General features: G+C 56.6%; 2 protein-coding genes across 2 annotated transcripts; one reads left to right on the top strand and one right to left on the bottom strand.

The window, feature by feature from the left end:
• Positions 1-1280: 1280 nt before the first annotated feature.
• BESB_038020 (kelch repeat-containing protein) lies at positions 1281-7690 on the bottom strand (the record flags this gene model as incomplete). The annotated part of the gene is made up of 9 exons (XM_029362388.1): positions 1281-1424; positions 2111-2323; positions 2905-3455; positions 3927-4020; positions 4293-4651; positions 5162-5233; positions 5549-6112; positions 6384-6509; positions 7120-7690. 9 exons carry the CDS (start codon positions 7688-7690, stop codon positions 1281-1283), a joined length of 2694 nt encoding a protein of 897 aa, XP_029221353.1.
• A 7838-nt stretch (positions 7691-15528) lies between these two features.
• Positions 15529-18925, top strand: BESB_038010 (Gar1 protein RNA binding region protein; the record flags this gene model as incomplete). Its single annotated transcript, XM_029362387.1, has 7 exons — positions 15529-15637; positions 16139-16171; positions 16647-16798; positions 17329-17388; positions 17936-18014; positions 18477-18630; positions 18877-18925. The coding sequence occupies 7 exons, from the start codon at positions 15529-15531 to the stop codon at positions 18923-18925; spliced, it is 636 nt and encodes a 211-aa protein (XP_029221352.1).
• Positions 18926-20404: the final 1479 nt, after the last annotated feature.

Below are 20404 nucleotides of genomic sequence, written 5' to 3'. Positions count from 1 at the left end.
AGGGTCGCGTGGCTCAGAGTTCTCTTCTCTCTGGAGGTCGCGGGTGTTTGATCGCAGTTCACTGCTGCTAGCCCAACTCTTCTCCCCGCAGTTAACGCACCGTAGCTAGACTCGCGCGGTCGGCAGACATCCGCTGTCCTGCGACGGTGAGCGTGCAGCAGCTTGTGAAAGGCTGGCGGCCAGGGCCCCGAGAAGCCCACAAACTGTCGGCGTTTCAGGTTCGGTTCGGGAGTGCGCCTTCTAAGCAGCGGCAGCTGTCGTGCCTCATATGTCTGTGCGCCGAGCGACGAAAGGCTAGGTAGCAGGCAGCCGTGTGCATCTAACAGATAAAAACAAGGATGCGGCGGTCGCGGGGCGGGAGAGGAGCAGCCTCGCAGTGGATACCTTTTCGTAAAGGAACGAGGCAAGTCTGAGCGATGCCGCGTACGCTGTCAAAGAGCAGAAAAACTGAACTGCTACCAGAGGCTAGAGAGAGTGTCGCCTGCCAGACAAAACGCGAGAGGGAGAGAAGACACGACAGGAAGACGGACAACGCCAGGCGTGCGCGGCGCCCAGGCAACTACAGCAACCCAACAACGAAAAGGCACAACGGAAACCAGATAAAAATACGCCTCTACACGAATATAGACAGCGCGATGTAGAGCCACGCACGCGTAGAGACACGAGGGAAGAGAGCGGGAAGGGGCGACGGCGAGCGACAACACGTCGGCGCGCCGAGGCCCGCCAAAAAGGAGACACAAAAAAGGAAGGAAAGGAAGACACGTCCCGGGAGAGGTAAAATGCAAAGACTTCCACGCCGGGGAACCCGTGAAAAAACCAGAGAAACAACCGCCTCAGCACCCGCGCCGCCACAAGCCCATCCACACACATATATATACATACATATATATTTTTATAAATACGTATAGATAAACATATATGGACTTATATATATATATATATATATATATATATATATATATATATATATGGATGTGTACTGGTGCACCGAGACACCTGGGGTTACAAAGACAGGGAAGAAGCGAGTCGCGCGGCTGTCCGCCCGCCTCCGCGTGTCGGATCCCGGTTTCGTCTCTTCTCCTCTCCACTCCTCGCGCGTCTGCTGCCCTGGCTCGGCTGTGTTTCGCGAGCTGTCTTCTAACTCGAGCGGTGTCTTTGCGGGTCGCCTATCCTCCCCCGCGATTCTCCGCAGCCCTGGAGGTTTCTTTTCGCCAGCACCGCGAGATTTCGCGTTCCTTTTATCGTTCGAGTAAGCGCTTCTCTTGAAAAGACGTTGGGCTCTAGCTCTCCAGCCACTCCAAGGGGTCGAACAGGACCTCACTCTGGCGCGCGCCCGCAGTCGTTCGACTCGCGCTTTTTTGTTTCGCGATCGCCGCGTGGCGCTCCGCTGTCTGCAACTCGATTTTCTGTCTCAGCAACTGAACCTGCGATAAAAAAAAGAAAACCAACTGCGAGGCGCGCGTCCAGCGAGGCGCGAGAGGCGCGGCCTAGCCAAAAGAAACGGCTCTTGGCGTAGCCGAAGATCGAGCGCAGGCAGCACCCGAAAAGCCGCCTAGACAACCAAAAACTCTCTCAGGATCTCCCCCACGGCAAAGTCGCCCGGGGGCGGGAGCTCCCGACCCCTCTGATGGCTGCGCGCGCTCGAGGCCAAGCCCCGAACGAAGGAAAGGTGCGCCTCCCAGAACGATTGTCAAAAAAACTCTGCGGCGCAGCAGCCACGGGGTGGGCGAAACCTCAGGCCACGCTTATCCAAACACGCCGGCGTCTAGGCTCTTTTTCAAAACGTTTTCTGAGCGCCGAAGCCTCTAGCCGTCACGCAGCACCGCACACGGGCCGCGACACGCCGTGTAGGGGCGCCGCCGTCAAAAACATACACGTCAAAAAACTTTTGTATGCACGTGTATATATATAATAACACTATATATGTATGCAGATACATCCACGCACACCCAACTACCAAATATATATACACATATGAATGCACATGCAGATATGACGTATTTGAATACAGATATATAGATATATATATTTGTGTACGGGAGTGGACGAATGGTGCGGCACACGCGTCCAGCAGATGGAAATTCGGATAATATTGGTTTCTCTTTCTCACCTTGGAGGGCCCTTTTTCGGCGGCGGGCGCGGGGCTGCCCTCTGCGGAGGAGGCGGCGCCGCTGGCGACGCTGCTACCGCTGCTCGCGCGCAGCGTCCGCGCCTGTCGGGTCTCGGCGTTTCGGCCAGAAAAGTCGTGTTCCTTATCTGCTTCCTCCAAGTTTCTGCTGAGCACCTCCTTGCCCAGGAGTCCGTCGCCTTCCGACTGGAGATCCTGCAGGCGAAGCAGAGGCATCGCGATACGCGTGCGTCGACGTCCGCCGCGTGAGGACATATTGGACTTCCAGTTAGGGAAGAACTACACTTTATGGGGACATTTCTACAATTTCGATACTAAAAAGGGTTTTTACTCGAGTAGTGGTCGCCGCGTAGAGGCATTTTCATTAGAGGCAACGCGACGCCCGCGCGTCTATTTAAAGCACTCTTCTAGCAGGCTGCGCGGTGCCTAACACCGGCATCTGTCAAAGACGGCGACACACGTATTCCCAACGAAAGCCGAAGCGCAGGAGAGACGCAGCGGCGCGGACGAGGTCTCGCTGCGAGAGAGACTACGCCGTGCGCCGGAAGCGGAAAAAGAAAACAAGGCGGGACAGGAAGGGCGCCTACAGTCAATCCGCGCGTCTCGCGTTTCTGTAAACTTGAGACAGATCGCAGCGGGCATCGCAGCTAACCCGTGACCCCTCGTCCCAAATCCCCGCGCTACCATCAACCCGCGCATCAATTTACACGCATATGCGTCCCTATCAGCGGCGAAGCACATGCGCGCGTCTCGGTGTGCTGCGCTGCTCTTCCCACCTGTCTGTGCATTTGGTTGGCCTCCAGGCAGTCATCAGAAAGCAGCGTGCGGATGCGCGTCGTGGGGGCCTGCGACCGGCCGCTGCGATCCTCGGGTGTCTCAGGCTCTTCTTCTTGTCCGCGGTGCCTCGCAGCCCCCCCGGCGGGAGTCCCGCGCGCTTTCGCCTCGCTCTGCGCTGGAGGAAGTCCACAGGCCGCCGGCGATTCCGCGCGCGGCGCTGCGATGGAGGCTGGATCCGTCGCGCGCTTCGTTTCGGGTTTCTCGGCGGGCGCCTTCTCACGCGGCGACGTGCGCGCGCGCGCCAGAGGAGACGAAGGAGACATGGCGGAGAAAGAGGAGCTGGAGGAGGTCGCGCCAGACGTGAACGACTGGAAGCGCTTGGCGGCCGCCGCGACGACGCCGCGCGGAATCGCCGGTTGGCGAGACGGCGGAAGGGGCGGAGAAGAGGAAAACGTTGAACTGCGCGTCAGCGAGAAAGACGCCGAAGACGAGGAGAGAAGGCCGGAAGACCCCGCACCGCCCGACAACGTGTGCGGCAAACTGCGACGACCTGTCGCGAAGCACAACCGCGGGCACCGGCGACCATGAAAACAGGCCACAGAGCTCTCTCGGTTCGCGCGAGAATTCAGAGATAGTGTAAATTCCAAATTTGTATACCAACACATCTGCCGACGGAGAGTCACGCTCTGGCTCACGGTTGAATCGCTAATTCCTCTAACTCACTCGTACCCTAATGACATAGAAGTATTCACATAAAATTTTTCAGTGGCATGTGGCTCTAAAAAAAAGCGGCCTGCCGGATCCGTGCAGGCGACCGCTGCCAGACGCTGCATGCCAAACGCTCGAATTTACAGACACGCGTCTCCTCAGTCTCCTCGCCGCGCGCGGCGAGGCGGTGGGGGGGAGGGGGGAGAAACGGGGTGTTCCCGAGCGGACAAGAGTTGAAAGTTTCCTCGAATCCAACACCAATCTGAGAAAACGTCTGCGGCTCGAGGCCCTTTCCACTTGCCTGTCTGCTGACCCAGCGACGACCGCGCACGGGGCGGTGGGCGCGCCGCGACCGCGTCTCTCCCCAAGGCGAACAGAGGCGGCGACGGAGACTCCAGGAGCTCGTCCTGCAGAGGAAACAGGCAGGCGCGTTCCTTGAAGAGAGTTGCGCGCCGGACGTAAGATCCACGCACGCTTGCGACGTGACGCTCCTTTTCGCACGGGCGCGCGTCGTCTGTCGCGTGCTCATGTGCAGCAAAAATCTTTTGCTACGTATCTGCTCATGCCTCTGTGCGCGTTCCCGCCTTGGCGGACTGTTCCCGCGCCTTCTGCGTTTCCTGTCAGAATCGCTTCAACTCACCCGCTCACCCGCTGCGAGGTGGAGATTCACCTCACCTACCTTCCAGTGCCGCGCGACGACGCCGCCAGCGTGCTGCCAGCAGAGTTTCACTCCCATGGGATTGACCAGCGTCCAGCTGCTTTTTTCGTCGCGTTCCTTGGCCGCTTTTTCGGTCTCCGCCTTCGGTCTGCCGCTCCCTCCGGTGCTCTCTTCAGTGTGCTGCTGGTACGCTTCCTTTGCCTGCGCCGTGGAGAGCGAAGAGGGGAGGAAGGGCTCCAGATCGAGGATCTCCGCAGACTGGAAGACCGGATGCAAACTGCTCTGCCGCCCGCCCGCGACACACAAGTGCGGCCGACGCCTGGAGCCCTGGAGCCAGATGAAGCACGTCGCGCCGATGCGCGCTTCGTTTAGGCTCGGGACTGGAACAGACAGCACAGGAAAACAAAAATATGCACAAGACTACGAAGTGAGAGTCACGCCCCAACGTCTTAGCTAAAAAACCCAAAGCCAGACACAGACTTAGTCGCATGCCCGCATGCACATGTGTGTACCGGAGGAGGAGGCATGAGGAGGGGAGAAAAAGGGGGTAAGGGATTTCGAAGATCTGCCGGTCTAGTCGCTTTTCCTCATCTGTGGTCTACGCACAGACACCACGGGAACCGGCTCGTTTCCGGCGAACTCAGACGACGTGGTAATCTACGAAATCGAGACAACCGCAGTCACCGTCGGCCTTCAGGGCGCGACGCTGTCGCCGCATTCGCGTTGAGAGTCCGCGCTCCCTAGCGCAGAGCCAGGATCGCCCGCCGCTCAGTGCGAGAGTAACGATCCACAGGCTAGCTGGGCGACGTGTGTTTTCCATGCCTTTTTTCTGTTTACGGAGGAAACGAAGCTTCTCTCTGAACAGGGGCGCACGCAGAGAGGAACCTTACGGTCAGTCCACTCGTTCGTGAGGCTGTTGAACATTTCCACGGACGAGAGAGGCTTGACGCCGTTGGTGCCTCCTGCAGAGATTCACGGTACACAAACGCCACACAAACCAAGTAAATGTCGTCGAAAAAAAACGCCAAAACCGAGACCAAAATCTTCCCCTGCCCCCCGCCCCCCCCCCGGCCCCCCATCCTCTGGCCGGTATATAGGACGCCAGGCTCGAAGCCTTTGTCGGGAGTGGCGTCCCCCCGACTGCGAAAGCTGTTTATGTGCAATAAGCTCTTTCTCTCACTCTCGCCGTTCTGCGACGCAGAGCTGCTTCCAGTGTGTCTAGCATTCTCGCGCCGCCCGCCTCGAGCCCCCGTCGCAGGTGTGTTTCGCTTTCTCACCTGCGCAAAAAATCATGCCTCTGTACTGCGCGACGCCAAAGCTCGCGCGGCCCTGCCGCATGGCGGGCAAGGTCTTCCACCCTTCCGCAGCGCCAGCAACTCCGCCCAGCCCGCCGCCCCCGCCTTCTTCGCCGGAGGAACCCAGCCGCGACGTCTGCTGCGCACTCAGCGCCGAGCCCGCCGGCTCCGCGCTTCCCTTCTGCGGCGTATGTCCACTGGCGGCTGCGTGGGTCGTCGCGTCGCTTCGCAGCCCGACGGGCGAGACGGGCGATGACGTTGGTGCGCTGGAGCTTCCGACGCTCGTGGGAGAAGGCATCGGCGGCAGCGTGAGGCCCTCGACGGTTTTCAAAACGCGGCCGTGCTCGCCAGCGGCGTCTCGGCCGCCAATCGCAAAGATACTCGGGCCTACAGCGACCGCGCCGAACGAGTGACGCTGGTGCTGCATGGGCGCGAGGTTGATCCAGTTCCTCTTCACGGGGTGATACAACTCGACGGACTTCAACACGCCTTTGTCGTTCTCGCCGCCCAGCACCACGGCGCGGCCGCCGGAGATCGCGCAGCCCGCTGAAGACGCGGCAGCCACAGAAGATCCGAGCCGAACGGAAATACAAATAAAGGAATCGAGGGACGAAGCGTGAGGCCCGACAGCGACGCCTGAGAACTCACGTCGGGCCGCACTCTGAGCCGTGAGCAGAACGCAGACACAGGATGCGCAGACAAACCGAAGAAAGCGAAAGAAGATGCAGTCAGCGAGGCAGCACGCAGGCGGGGTGGAAGGCGGGACGGAGGGGCAAGATGGCGCAACGCAGATGATTGTGATGCGTCTTATTCCCACCGTGGTGCGCGCGAGCAAAGTGGAGAGCGGGCAGCGAAACCCATCTGCCTTCGCCTTCATCGAGCCGCTCCACTGAGTTCAGGATCGCCTGGCCGTCGCGGCCGCCGACCACGAGGACGTCGCGTCCTGCAGAAAACGCAGAAGAAAAGCGACTACCGGTCACAGATTTTACCGCCGACTTCCCGGTGAAACATGCCTTTTCTTTGAAACACACTTCCCAAAGAGAAGCGGGAATCAGACAGAAACCAAGGGGAGCCAGACACGCGCAGGTCAACCGCGCGCGGCCCGTCAGGCCTTCCAGATCTCTGCGCGACCAAGCGGCAGAAGCTCTGCGAATTCACAGTGCAGACAATTCGGCAGCAAGCTCTGGGGGGCTATGCAATCCGTGCGCCTGGAGGGACGACGTCGGTTCAATTCTGCGCGCCTCCTCGCCCGCAGACGGCAGGCACCAGCTGCAGGCCATGAAACCGTGAAGCATCCAGGGAAAACCACGCTGCGAATAATCGCCCGGAACGTGTCCTATCGAGAAGCTGCAGAAGAACGAATGTCCCGTATGTGAGACTAATAACCGCGTGGATGTGCGGCGTTGGCCGCAGAGAATGCATGTGAGCACGCGGAAAATATAGGGCCGAGTTGCTACGAAGGCGCTTCGGCAAAAGAGTTTCACATCAGGGAATGGTGAAGCCACAGTGACGCCTGCCGAGAGAAACTCGCAGATGTCAAAAGAACTCCGTACCCGAGGTGACACATGCGACGTGGCCGTAGCGCGGAATTTGCAGTTTCGGCATCTCCGTTTCAGCTACTACAAGCGGCCCATTCTGTGGCGCCTGGAGCTTTGAAGAAGCTGCTCCACCTGTCCCTTGCTCCCCCTCCCGTCCCTCCGGTGTAGGTACACCCAGCAAGCCGGAAGGAGCCATGACCAACTTATTGACTATATCGAGCGGTCGTCGCTCCTCGTTTCCTCCCGATAGAACTAGCCACGGTTCATCTCCCTCTGTCTCATCATGCACTCCCTTTTCCTTCTGGTCGTACTGTTTCGGGGCAGCAGCGGCGCCCTCGGGTTCGCGGCAAGAAGCCGGACCGCTTTTGCCATCTGCGGCAGAGTTCAGGGCAGACGCGGCGGAAGAGCCACTCGAGTTGCCTGCAGACATAGCTGAAGATTCAGCCGCGGAACTCTCCCGTTCGCTACCGTGTTCGTAAGACTCGGAAGGCGACGCGTCTCCTGCAACATCTGCGCCGTCTTCCCGCTTGTGCGTGGCGGGCAGCCCCGGGTCCGGGGATTCAGCCGGCGGCATCAGAGCGTCCATGGCGACGGGTCCCCGAAAATAAACGAGAGAAACGGAGAAGAGCGTTTGAGCTTGGCAATAAAGCTACTGTTGAGCCTGGATAATGGGGGAAAAAGAGTCCCGCTGTACCACTAACTTTCGGGGCTGAAACAGGCAAGCATGCCGTGTGGACGGCCGAAAAGTCGGTACGTCGGCGAGAACAGCGAGAGAGTGGAGGTCGGCTGTTCAGAGAAAGCCTGGCACCGTAAACGAAACGGGGGACAAGAACGAAGAAAAAACAAGAGAAACACGGTCGGCCCGCTTGGACGCGGATGTGACAAGCGATTTCTGGGACCGTCCCCGGAATGTCCTCTTTCTGTGCGGGGGTGAGAGCGGAATTCTTTTGGCAGGCAAGACAACACGAGACTATGGAGGTGTTGGGCGCCAACAGTGGACGCGAAGCTGCGGAAAAACCGACGCAATTCGCAGATAAAAAAAGAGCGGAATATATTTGTAGAGGGGTGTATCTCGGGCTCTTGCCTTGCGCGAAGGACTCGCCACATGCAGGGCCACGAGAAAAAGTGACTCTGTCCCCGAGAGCAAACGTTCAAAAACAGCGAGACAGGCATCTTTGTCAACGAATCCGTGACTCAGTAGATGTTGCCGTCGTATATCAAGCGTTACGTATGTGTTCCCGAAACCTCCCCAGGTGAAGGACCGGCAGAGATAACTCTGAAATTCGTTTTCCCCTCTTGTTGGCTAGTGCAGGATTATCGGCCTTGTCCTGACGCTGTCTGCCACAGGTTACTTTCAAGGCACCCCTCCTCTCGCGACACGAACGAGCAGCATTCACGTTGTCTCCGGCGTGGGTAGTGGGCCCTTCAACAAATTCACAGTTGTCAAATGGAGCTGGATAGACTTGTTGCTTGACACTGCCGCAAGTTCCACATGTTTTGGATCGTTTCAGCGCGTTTGTCTCGAAGCCAGAGTCTCACGAGCATAAATGCTGTCTCCTTGGATGTCCAGAGGGACAGATATCGGAAAAGTGAGTGTATCGATTACGCAGTTGTAGCTGCCGGCACTCGGCGCGTTCACATCTCTAGATCTGCTGTCGTAAGGAGGAAATCCATCCCTGCAAACTCCGTTGCGCGTGTTTAGACACATCCACGGGGCCCGCGAGCCTCCTTCACCGAGAGAGGGAGCTCGCCCTGTCGTTACGCTAAATCTCAAGAGTGTGTTATTGCGAGAGTTCTTGAGTTTGCCCAACTCAGAGATACTCCTGTGGAAATCTTGCTAGCATGAGGGCAACCAAGACTTCGCGGCGGGCGCAGCCGCACCTCGAAGTCCTGCGTGTCAGTGGAGTCGGCGCTCGACGATGTTAGTGTCTCGGCGTCGCCTTTCCACAGTGAAGCTCAGAGCGCCGCTGCGACGCGAGCTGGCTGCTCGCTTAGTGGATAATGCAGTTCGGGTTGCGTTCGCTGCAGTTCGTCCATATGTGCTGCCGTTGGCACCATCGAAAAGAAGCTGCTCAATGTTTGGGATAAGCAGGGGACGTGCCGCATGCAACAGAAGTAGACATCTCAGTCCCGATAGAGACCCGGAAGCGTGTCAGTGCCCTCCAGCACTGTGAGACAGTGAAGACTGTTCGCGTGGCTCATACTGCGGTATCCTCCTGCGCCGAGAGACTGGAACGCCTGCGCTCGTGGCCACATGTGGAGCAGCAGCTCGGTATGTGTCGAGTTGCGTGCGGTTCGACGTAGGCAGTGATGACACCTACAGGAGATTGGATTCTTAGTACTAGTAGGGACCGCAGTGTAGCTGTGGCCGTGTGGAATACGAGAACGTGCCCCTGATTGTCAGGGGGAGGCATCACTCAGAGGTGCGTAGCCCTGGTATGGCAGTTGGCAGATATTCTCGCTTCTACGGTGAAGAAGAAGCCCCCTCGCCTCGCGGTTTCAATACGATTTCTGATTATCACGCCCACAATGTCGAAGTACGGCATTGTTAGAAGCCAGCAACCGCGCTCGCTATGGGTACGGCGCGACAGTGTCATGTGTGTAGCACTTGCGCGGATTATAGCGTGTTAGAAGCACTTTTGGCGCAGGAGATAGCCAGCTGCAACCTTTGATTTGGTCCTCTTAGGTGAATCTGCAGCTGGCGGTTGAACTCAGCTGGAGGCACTGGTAATGACGGGAAGAGCGTGGTTCAGTAGCAGACGCACACTGAGGGGTGGTGAGAGGTCTTGAACGGATACTGAGGACTGTCGGGTGCGCACATTTATAGTGTCACTCAAATCAATATCGTATGATGCGGCTGTTACGCATGGCCTTCATTGCTCGCTGGGAAACTCTGTTTGTTCGGACGGTGGAAGTTACTGCAGGGGTGGCACTCCTTCAGGAAGCGCCGCTCGCCCCATCGATCCCAACAAAAGTCACACAAGAGTTCCTCGGTCATGCCTGCTTTGAGGCCTCTACAGTCGAACCCGCAATACTTCCAGCATTCTGAGGCACATCCAGAGCCTTTGCCCCGGCAGGTGTGACACCATCGAGACACTGTAACAGATCCGAAATCAGACACCGCTTTAGCTTGAAGCGCGTACCGCTTCCATATATTGCCGTTTGAAGAGGGCTGGTAAGAAAAACAAGGAGCAATCCTCAGACGTGTCAAAATTAGCAGGAAGGTGAGGACGCTCCACCTCAGCTGAGGTCTACCTTCTGCTGTCCATGGCCCCATGATGAATACGAAGAATCAGAAAGTCTTGAGCACCGATTAGCTATGAGGCACGAGCGGGGCTATCTCCTGGGATCCGATAGCCTGCTTAGGAGTACGCAGCATTAAGCCAGTTTACAGCAGCGTAGGAAAAAAAACAGCCTGACGCATCAACCGTGCGAAGTTTCCAGCCAGACATGTGGCTTTTTGTCGTTCGAGAAAGGCGTTCTTCCACGGCAGTATCCGATCAGCTAGTGAGCGTGCTCTTGTGTGCCACGCGCAAAGAAGTTTTAATCTGAACTGAGGCACACGGGGCGTCAAGACGAATCCGGGAGTGTTTCGGCTCATGGAAAAGGAAGCCTCCAAATCAGAGGGCGAAGCGCCGGGCTTCACTACTTTTCATACGCAGTGGCTACGCTCTCTCGCGAGATGTTGGGCATAGTAGAGGGAGACGTGACACCTCCTCCGCCTCGGCGCCTCGCTTGACCGGCTCTTCAGAGACGGACGATTAAGAGTAGACTGCAATTTTAAGAACTTTCACCTTGCAGGTGGCAGGGCGCTGGCTTGCAAGAGCCCACCTGGCATTCCAATTTCGGCATCACTCAGCTGCTGTGACGGAAGGGGCGGGGCTGCAGAGGGGTGGCGACTCGCCCCACACACAGATTTGTCTGTGTGAGCCTCTCTGCCATGCCTCGAACTACGCACATCGTCTCCAGGGAAGCCGCTCCCTTGTCCCGGAAAGCAAATTAATGGCAATCCGCCCTGCCGGCTGCCAGTCAGAAAGCGCCGAAAACATCGTGGCAAGAAGCTGCGGTTACGCAACGGAAAGCCGCATCACTCTCACACCGTATACGGGTAGCGGACAAGAGGCTTCGATCCTACGCAGGGGAAAATGTGCGGCATTTGGAGGTCGCCATCACCAAGTCACCATAAGGCAAACTACGTCATGCAACACAGATTTGAATTGGACAATACATTGGAGACCGGTAGACACCAAAGGTAACCGAAGCCATGCGAGGGTTGTCCTAGAGCAGAGCAGACACACGGAGGCTACTCGATTTCGCACATGGGGTACGACCCATTGTTCAAGCCATGCAAAGCCAAAAAAGCAAGTGAGAGGGAACGCGTACAGTTGCGCATCACTGTATTGCCAGATGAATGTGTAGAGGCCGTCTTCTCTCCCCTAGAAACCAGCAAACTCTTCTCTACTTGGCTCGTGTCCCCCGTTCGAGTGTCCGGCGCAGCCAAATCACTGTGAGAATAGCTATTCTGTGGTAACAGAAGTGTACGGTGATTTAGCAGAAAATGCGCACTAATGCCGTGCCATATCCAAGCAAGCAGTGGAGGTCGACCCTCCCTCTCTGTCGAACAATATTACAGCAAAACTTTGCGCAGGTAACAGATACGTGGTTCGCGTGCATTCTGGAGCCACCACAGGCGGCTGCAACTCCTTGCAGCGAGGTCTATCCGGATGGAGGCATTTGCGTTTCGCCTGCCCCCGTTTACTTGGGAATGGAAGGCAGAAGTGCATTCATTGGGATGCTGCCATGATGGTTCAGAAGCGTTTGCGCCGCGAGCTGGCGGACAGCAGTGACGAGGGAAAACTATGCTGCGTCAAAGCTATACACCAGTGGGGAGCAGCATGCTCTGGCACTGAACTGTCCAGTGATCCCAATTTCTGGCGTAGTTTGCTGTTGCTTACGGAGAGAGAAGGTGCGCATCATAACAAGACGTGTACAAATAGCGTTAAGGCTCAGTACTATCGGCGGTGTTCTCACGGGGTGGTAGAGTACTGGTATCACAGCACGGTAAAGACACGCTGTCTGTCGATAGCATGCCGGACGCCTACCTATTTGGTGAGGCGGCTAGCAACCGCGCAGGCGTTGTTGGCTTGCAAGCGGCTCTGCAAGTCTTTCACGATTCGGAGTCTTGTCTGCTCCAGCCGCGCGTGTTGCTAGGTCTTCACCTTGTCGCCCGAGCGCTGCAGCTTCAGATGCGTCGCCTGCCGCCCCCATCACACGCCTGAACGCCTCCGTCTCCTTAACAGCCGAAGATGCACAATCATTCTCCGGGCGACTGCGCTCATGAAAGTTGTCCCTCGTGCTTGAAGGCTCTGAAACCTTTTGACAAAAAGTGTCAAGGGTATCAGAAACACAGATAGCGATATGACACGGTTGAAGATATGCAAAAAGCAAAACCCGCAATCGCGAACCCCTCGTGCCGCAGTTTGAAATGCATCGTCTCTCAGCAGAGCACAAAGGGCAGTCGGGCTACACACGGACGACAAGCTTTCTCTATAGGGTGGGAAAACTCTAATGTGGAACCGGGCGCTGCTCCTGCTAAAAGCGTTGCTGGGAACGCCCAAAGAACTCACAAAGGATGCCTCGACAGTTGTAGTCTCTGTATCTGACGTTCTAGTGCTTTTTCGGCTGCCACCGGCACTGGGCGCTGTCGTGTCGAGGTCGCCACTGGAAAGCGTATCGAGTATTCTCAAGCTAAGCAGGTGAGCAGTGAATGTGTCAGCTCCAGAAGAGGAAGGCTGTCGAACCGGCCGGCATCTCGATGCACTGAGGCCTGCGCGCGCGCGGAAAGTAGCCTGATCCCTTAAAAAGAATTCTACGGAGGCGCTTGCAGATTTCGCTGCCTCTCGCGCGGCTGTTGCGGCGGCTCGGGCTTTGCTGGAGATTGCCGTGGCGGACGGCGAGAAGTCAACGTGTGCTCGAGCCACAGCGTATGCTTTGTTTGTCGCCATTGACGCTAGTGTACGGGACTGGAAACGAATAAAGTGGCGCACTTGCGTGTCATTCGATGTCCTTTACAGGATGCCTGCATTCAATTCGTATTTGTCAACGCCGCATGCGCCAACAAATGCTCACGACAAACGCAGAGCATCCGTCACCGGTCAATAAGGCCAGTTTATCGGCAGTCCAGACTGATTTTAGACACAAGCAAACGATAAGGTCATTCGGGGCCTCCCCGAGGGACCACGATTTGAAGAGCTCCTGGTCAAGCAAGCCGGAATCGCCTGAGGAGGAGCAGCGAAGAAGAGTTAGATCCAATGCAGACACAAGCAGATGAACTGGAGCAGCCTACCACAACCTTGGAGTCTTGTGCAGCTAGCCTTGCGCGTTGCCGGTCATACGAAAAAACAAAAGACAACCAATGCCGTAAAAATAGAATTCTGAGGCGATTACGCTCTCTGTTTATTACGATGCGAAGCTCTGACAAACCAGAGATTTTTTGCAAGGTATATCGAACACACGACAAACAGAACCAGCTTGCCAGCAAAGAGCACACCCGATCACGTGTCTGTGGGACTAGCGAGTTGAACACGGGCCTCGCAGAGCTCAAACCACCAACGCGCAAGCTCGTCACCGATTCCCCCATCCCCAGTCCTGAATGAAACTAGAGCGTAGACGTGAACACACGTGAGCTGCTGTGTCTTGGGCAATCCCGTCGAGGGGTTCTGTGGTGCGCTGGGGCGAGCTCGTTCTTGTATGCGACAGTATAATTGCCCAGGTTCATTTCCTTGCAATAGGTTACGAACTCAACAGCCGTGGGCAAGTCTTAGCTCTACTAAGACTTGCACCCTACAGTAGATGACGCAGTTGCGTTCTGCACCTGAAACGCAGCTTGGTTTTTGATGAATAGTTCAATTCAGTGCACGCCGCTACGTTCTGCCTCACAAAACAGCGCTGCGGATGGCTAATCCGGTGCGGGAGCGTTTGGAGGGGTCGCCAGAGCCTAAGGGAAACTTCTACTCTATATGTTTTTTCCGTTCTGAAAGGCACGAGACATGAAAAGTGGGGCGTCCATATATCGTGGCTGCACGGAAAGAAATTCCAACAGGAATCTGGCATAGGACAGCCGCGTTTGCGCAGAACGTCTACTGGCCATGCTTGTGAGCAGACGTCGACAGCCGCCAAGTTCCTAAAAACGCCCAGGCAGCATTCAGTTTTCCGTGCGGAAATGTGCTAACAGCTACGTAGCCCGGCCCTAATGAGGATAAACGCTGCCTTGGGCGAATATCACCGTGAACGCCTGAACGTCTGCTGAGAATTGAAGGCTGGCAGAAGCCCGACGGGCATCCTTGCTATACGCAGTCCCCCTTGAAAGTATTTTTTCCTTGCCTCTCTCGTTCCATGTTGCGTGTCTTGATGCCCAAGGCACGCCTTCCCGGCGAGCCGCTCTCGCGGTAAGCCCCGTAAATATTCGCAAACTTGCCTCTTCAAGCGGGTCGCCTACACATCGGGATCTAGCGAGCGTCGGTGTCCAAAATTCATCTGCGGTAAACTACGTGAATTTGCTGAATCATGACTGTGCGTTGGTGAAAAGATTGACTGTTGCTGACCGTCTGTGACCTCAGTCGCGTCGCCGCTGCCTGCGGCGGTCGTCGGCATGCCGACTTGCAATCGAATCCATCAGATTTTCAGTCCCGCGCGCGCATGCAAACGACGGCACAACTGGAATCGGGTTCTTCAGAAAGAAGGAAATGGCCAGTGCGACGGACGTCCGATGAAAACTTACTTTTATTTCAGCATTGAGTTGCGAGTCTTGCTGGCTGAGGCAAAATTAATGCTTCGACGGCGTTCCGTCACACTGAGTCGACAGACTGTGGCAAAGGTGTTTTTCTGCAGGTTTTTCGCGGCTCATGTGTGGGGCCTCATCTCGAGTCCGTTGTGTCCGGCTCTGTTTTTTCTTCGGGCCTCTCGAAGCATTTCTACGTCTTTATTTTCATCTCTCTGTATGCCTTGTCCTTTTCATTGTCAGTCCCTCGACTTTTGTTTGTGTCGGTTCCTAGTTCTTTTCCGCTCGAGCGTGGTTCGCATGCCACCCTTTTGTCAAAGTCATCCTCTGGGGCGTCTGTGACTGCGTGACCTTCTGCGTCGTTTTGTTGCTTCACGTTTCTGCCCCTGCTTCCTTTTTCGCGTTTGAGATTGCTTGTCCTAACCATTCGCTTCCCGACTGGCATGCCGGAGTTCAGCGACCTCCTTAGTTCGACCTGCCCTCCGACCCCGTAGCTTTTGAGTCCGAGGACCTCGAGTCATCTCGAGAACTTGAGAAAAAGCAGGTGGATGCAGCTGTGAGCGGTGTCCAGCTTCCGGCGGGACGTGGAATATTCCCTTTCTTCATCGAAGAAGGAACAGAGTTTTCGTCACTCCGCTGACACCATGAGCGGCAGAGGCCGGGGATCGTTTCGCGGTCGTGGAGGCGGTGGCAGAGGAGGCCGCGGATCTTTCGGCGGCCGCGGAGGAGGCCGCGGCGGCTTCGGCGGAGGAGGTGAGAGCCCGGAGATAGGCCGCACATTTGAAAACAATTCACTGTTTCTGCGGGAAAAAGGGCAACAAGATCGCAGAGAGAGAGGTGCAGCTCGGCAGCGCACGCAAGGGAATCCAGGGACCTCGAACGGGCACCTTTGCGTAGTCGGGGAAAAGTGTGGCAAAGGCGTGCAGAGACCGACTGGATTTAGCCGAGGCGATGAAGTCGCTCCTTTTCAACAGTAGTCAAAAGGAACCAAATAGGCGGGTGTGGCGAGCGCGAAAATTCGTAAGGGAGAGAGAAATGAAGAGTACGAAGCGACAGCGGCGAAGAAGCCTGTCTCTAGTTTAACGGTCACAAGGGGCGGGACGTTTCTCTCGGGCGCGACGGGAGACATCGTGGGTGGGGTGGCGGCCAGCGTGTCGCCCCTCTGCCGCCTTTTTTTCGGAGTCATGGTGGCGTACATCTTGCGCAGACCGTGACGGCTTTCGATCTTTTTCGCGTTTTTCCTGCTCTGCGCAGGATTCAACCAGGGCCCTCCCGACCAGATCATAGGTGAGTGCCTGCGATAAAAACATTTCCGATCGAGCGGCAGGAATGTCTTTACCCAGAGCCTGTGGAGAGAGCAAAAAGACAGTCGGCATCACTAGGCAGCCTCGGAGTCGAGGAGGCAGGAGGGAAACTCACAGTCCACGAGCGACTGGAGGACAGGGAGGCGATGGGGGGGAGGGGGCTGGATGCGCAGAGAGGCGCGCACGGTGTGCAGCGCCGAGCCCGAGGCCATGACTTCCTCTGTCTTCGTTCTCGTGGCTTCTCTCCTTCGCTTCACGGCTGCCTCCGTGTGTCCTCCTCGTACGTGGCTGGCTGATCTTTCTGCAGACGCTTTTCCCCTAACAAGCGTCTTTTAGATGGCGTGGGCGTCTCCTAGTCTGCGCGCCTCGTCAACGGGGCCGCGTCGCGATACGACGTCTTCGTTTTCGGCGGGCGACACACATCTGTCGTTTTCTCTTGGGCGCGTGCGTCTTTTCAGAGGCCGGCGAAGTCATGCATGCCTGCGAGTCGCAGCTCGTTGTCAAGGGCACTCTGTCGCAGCAAGTCCCGTACTTCAACGGTCGCGTCTTCCTGGAGAACAAAGAAGAGATCGGCAAAATCGATGAAATCCTAGGCCCAATCAACGAGATGGTGAGGACAGGTCTCTCCTTCGTGTTTGCAGCAGGCACCTGCGAGGTGCCAAAGACAGGAAAGAAACCCTCAGTCAAAACTCACACGGCCTACAGATTGATATATTCATCTACACCTATATCTCTATGCATATGGAAATACGTGGGTGCTGGTGGTGTCTTTGGTCACTTCTTGCGCGTGTGTCGGCGACATGTTTCCACTGCATCGCTGTTCGCTGCCGCCTCAAGGGTCCCTCGTGGCCGTCTAGAGGCAGCTGGCGGTTTTCTTCCTCTCCTTCGTTGAAGAGTCTCGGTTTTTGTGGCGTGAAATTCAACTCGCTCCGACCCGAAGCGACGACTTGCAGCAGTCGACGCGGCTTCCGCGTTGAGGGCGCAGTGGAAGGCTCCAGGGTCGATCTGGCCGTCGCGCCGGGATCTCGACTGTGGCGGATACAGCTTTTGTCCCCTGCTGTAGATATCCATGCGTTTCGCGAGTTGCTGCGGCACGCCGTGTACGCCCTTAGTCCTCTCGTCGGTTTCCGCTGTCTTCAGCTCTTCTCCGTCCGCCTGAACGAGGGCATCAAGGCCTCATCTGTCAAGCCTAACACCAAGGTGAGGACGAATTGATATCGCGTGCGATGAAGAAGCGAGAAACGAACACCTGGTTTGAAGGACCGAGCTAGGATACGCAGAATGCGAGCGTACGAGGCAGTCGCACGCGGACGAGAAGACGACAGCAGTGCTTGTTCTTGTGATGGAAGCGAACACAGAGACGAAGGCGATAGCAGTGTTCTTTTTTGTGATTGAAGCGAACATAGCGACGAAGACGACAGCTAACAAGCGTGTGTCAGCCAGGCCTCCAGGCGCGACTCCAGCGTGCCGCTCTTTCGTTCGCGAACTGTAGTGTTGCGAGTTATCTAGCTGTATCTAGATATAAATTATATTTTCATGTCTTTTATGTATCGATTTGTGTGTAATCATAGATGTGTACCTAAACCCTGCCTATATATATATATATATATATATATTATCTAGTTGTACGCGTTGATTAGATGAGCCGCGCGAAGATGTACTTTTGTCGTTTGGCATCGGTTTTCTACTTCCGCTTGCTGGACACGGAGCACCGCGGGTGTGTCCTCTCTGCGCTCTTGTTTTGCAGTTTTACATCGACTCTCAACAGACGCTTCCGCTCAGCCGCTTTCTGCCAAAGCCGCCTCTCGCCAAGGGCCAGAAGAAAGGTATGTGGGTTTACGGCGAATTCATCGTGCCTCGAGACGCTGCCTCAGTGAGATCAGAAGGTGTTTTGGGCAGTCGCTAAACACCGACAGACGGGAAGTGTCTGTTCACTCGCTTTGCCTTTCTCTTTAATCAGTACGTGGCTGTTATGGTTGCTGCGGAGGCCTTTTAAGACGAATTTCATGCTCGCCTGTGTCGGCGCCCGCTTTCCGCACGGGTTTCCTTTTATTCGTCTGCAGGCGCAATTGTTAGGCTGGGGTAACTACAGGCATGAACTTGCGGCGATATCTGTACGCCGGCATTCCGGTCCTTGTGTGTTTTAATGAACAACTTTCTGCGTCCACTTCCGGGGAGTTGCCTTACGCTGGGTGATTCGTCGTTTGCTTCTCGTGGGTCAGCTTTCTCAGTCTTGTAACGTGCTTCCGGATGCCGGGTGTCTCCCTTTGTGGCGTGTCTCTTTCCAGAGGGCGGAGCCGCAGGCGGGCGCGGCGGCGGCCGTGGAGGGCGCGGGGGGTTCGGTCGTGGAGGCGGTCGCGGCGGAGGCTTCGGGCGCGGTGGCGGCGGCGGCCGAGGAGGCGGCGGCCGAGGAGGCGGCTTCATGGCGCGTGGATCTTTCAAGTAAGGGGCAGGCAAGCTACAAGGAGCATCTATGGTTTAGGGTCTTAGACACATAAACACATCATGTTATATCTGTATGTATGTAATTACGTATAACATATATATGTGTATATCTGTATAGATGCATGCCTGTGCGTACATGTATATCACGATCAGGAAGCTGTTTTGGTTTACGGTAGTCGGGGGCGTGCTTGGCTTCGCTGTGAGTGCTCCTTCGCATGCGATGTGTGTGTGTGTGTGTTGCAGCCGCGGCGGCGGTGGAGGCCGCGGCCGTGGAGGCTCCAGGGGATCGTAAGCGTTGCCTTATTTGCCAGGTTGACTGTGCCGACTGGAAACTGTTCTCGACTTAACTCGTTGTTTTCAAACGTAGCCTTGGAGGGAAGGACGTGGTACCTGCTTGCTTGCGGGCGCGCGGTTAGGAGTGCGAAGTGTCTCTCGCTTTTGTCTCTATCATGCTTTCTGCTTCTCGGAGGCCACTTATGCTTTGCTTCTGTATCCTGTCCACCTCTTGATGCGACGCACCGCCCCGAGCGGGTTTCTGGGATGCACCCAACTTCACTTTGAAGCTATCCTATTCCTTCTCGTCTCCCGCCCCCGTAACGGGCGCGCGGAAGCCACATGTGAGCCGTCTAAAACGAAAAAGAAACGCAGGAAGCGGCCCATGAAGTGGCTGAAACACCGCACTGGACGATGGAACTGGGCACCTCCGGAGGGGAGTCTGTTTCGGTGCGCGTCCTGCGTCAGAAAACAGAAAGCGAGACAGAAGAAGCGCAAATAAACACCTTGCGAGTCAGCAGGAAGGCCTCAAGACGGGCCGCTTGCGAACAACCACGGAGCTTGCTTTTTCGCTACAATCCTGGAGACACGCTGAAAAAAGACACGGCGCTCGAGTTCTTTTCTACACAGCCGCGTGCACCAAAAACGAGGTGGCTTCCGCCACGCCAGCAGGCGGGCACCGCGTGACCAGGCAACCGGGAAAACCGGACGAGCGCCCTGCGTCTCGCGTGAGGAGACGCCTTCTGTCTTTCTCCTCTGCCTTCGTCTGGAGGGACTGGAGCGTAGCCGGAGGGCGGCTGATTCGGCGCGTCGCTCCAGCGAGCCGCTGCCGCTCTGCTAAGCGGCGCTGCAGCAGCGCGCCACGAAAAATCGTGTGCTGCGAGGGACAGCGGCCGACCTGCGCCGCCTTTGCCTGGAGCACGTTGCTCTCTGGTGCCTCCTCTCGGTCTTCCCCTGAGAGAAACAAGACGATGGAGGCTCAGGAGCCACGAAGCCCCTCTGCGGCACCAGAGGGTTCCTTGCCCTGCGCAGCCGCGCTCTGGCGTCAGACTAAACGCCGGCTTAGACTACAGGGTTGAGCTGTGGATCAGTTTCAATGCCGTCTGTCTCCATGGGAGCACGTAGCCGAGGAAGGGAGAGACAGGCTGGGGCTGTCTCCTGAAGAGGAAACGACCTACTAATACGAAATACTCGACTGGCATGGTAGACGAGCAGATTTTACCAATACTATAGAAGAAACGGCCCACATGCGGACTGAGTCTCGCGGAGCGTCTTCATATCGACGTGACTTTGCCTCTAAGGGTGGAATCCAGCCGTCTTGCGTCTACGCTTGGATCTAGAGAGGCACAGAGTGTTCACCGAGGACGCTGTCCGCTCCATCTGCAGACAGAGGACGGCAAAGTGGCGCATCACCGGCTTCACAGGTCGACGCGCAGACCTGGCGCGCGGCAGGCGAGCGCGAGGCGAACTTCAGCCAGGTGAGAACTACCGTCGTGTC

The sequence above is a fragment of the Besnoitia besnoiti genome, chromosome II (assembly GCF_002563875.1).
Source record: "Besnoitia besnoiti strain Bb-Ger1 chromosome II, whole genome shotgun sequence".
Classification (NCBI taxonomy): domain Eukaryota; phylum Apicomplexa; class Conoidasida; order Eucoccidiorida; family Sarcocystidae; genus Besnoitia; species Besnoitia besnoiti.
Note: the sequence above shows the minus strand (reverse complement) of the source record. Positions and strands in the feature narration are given on the sequence as shown.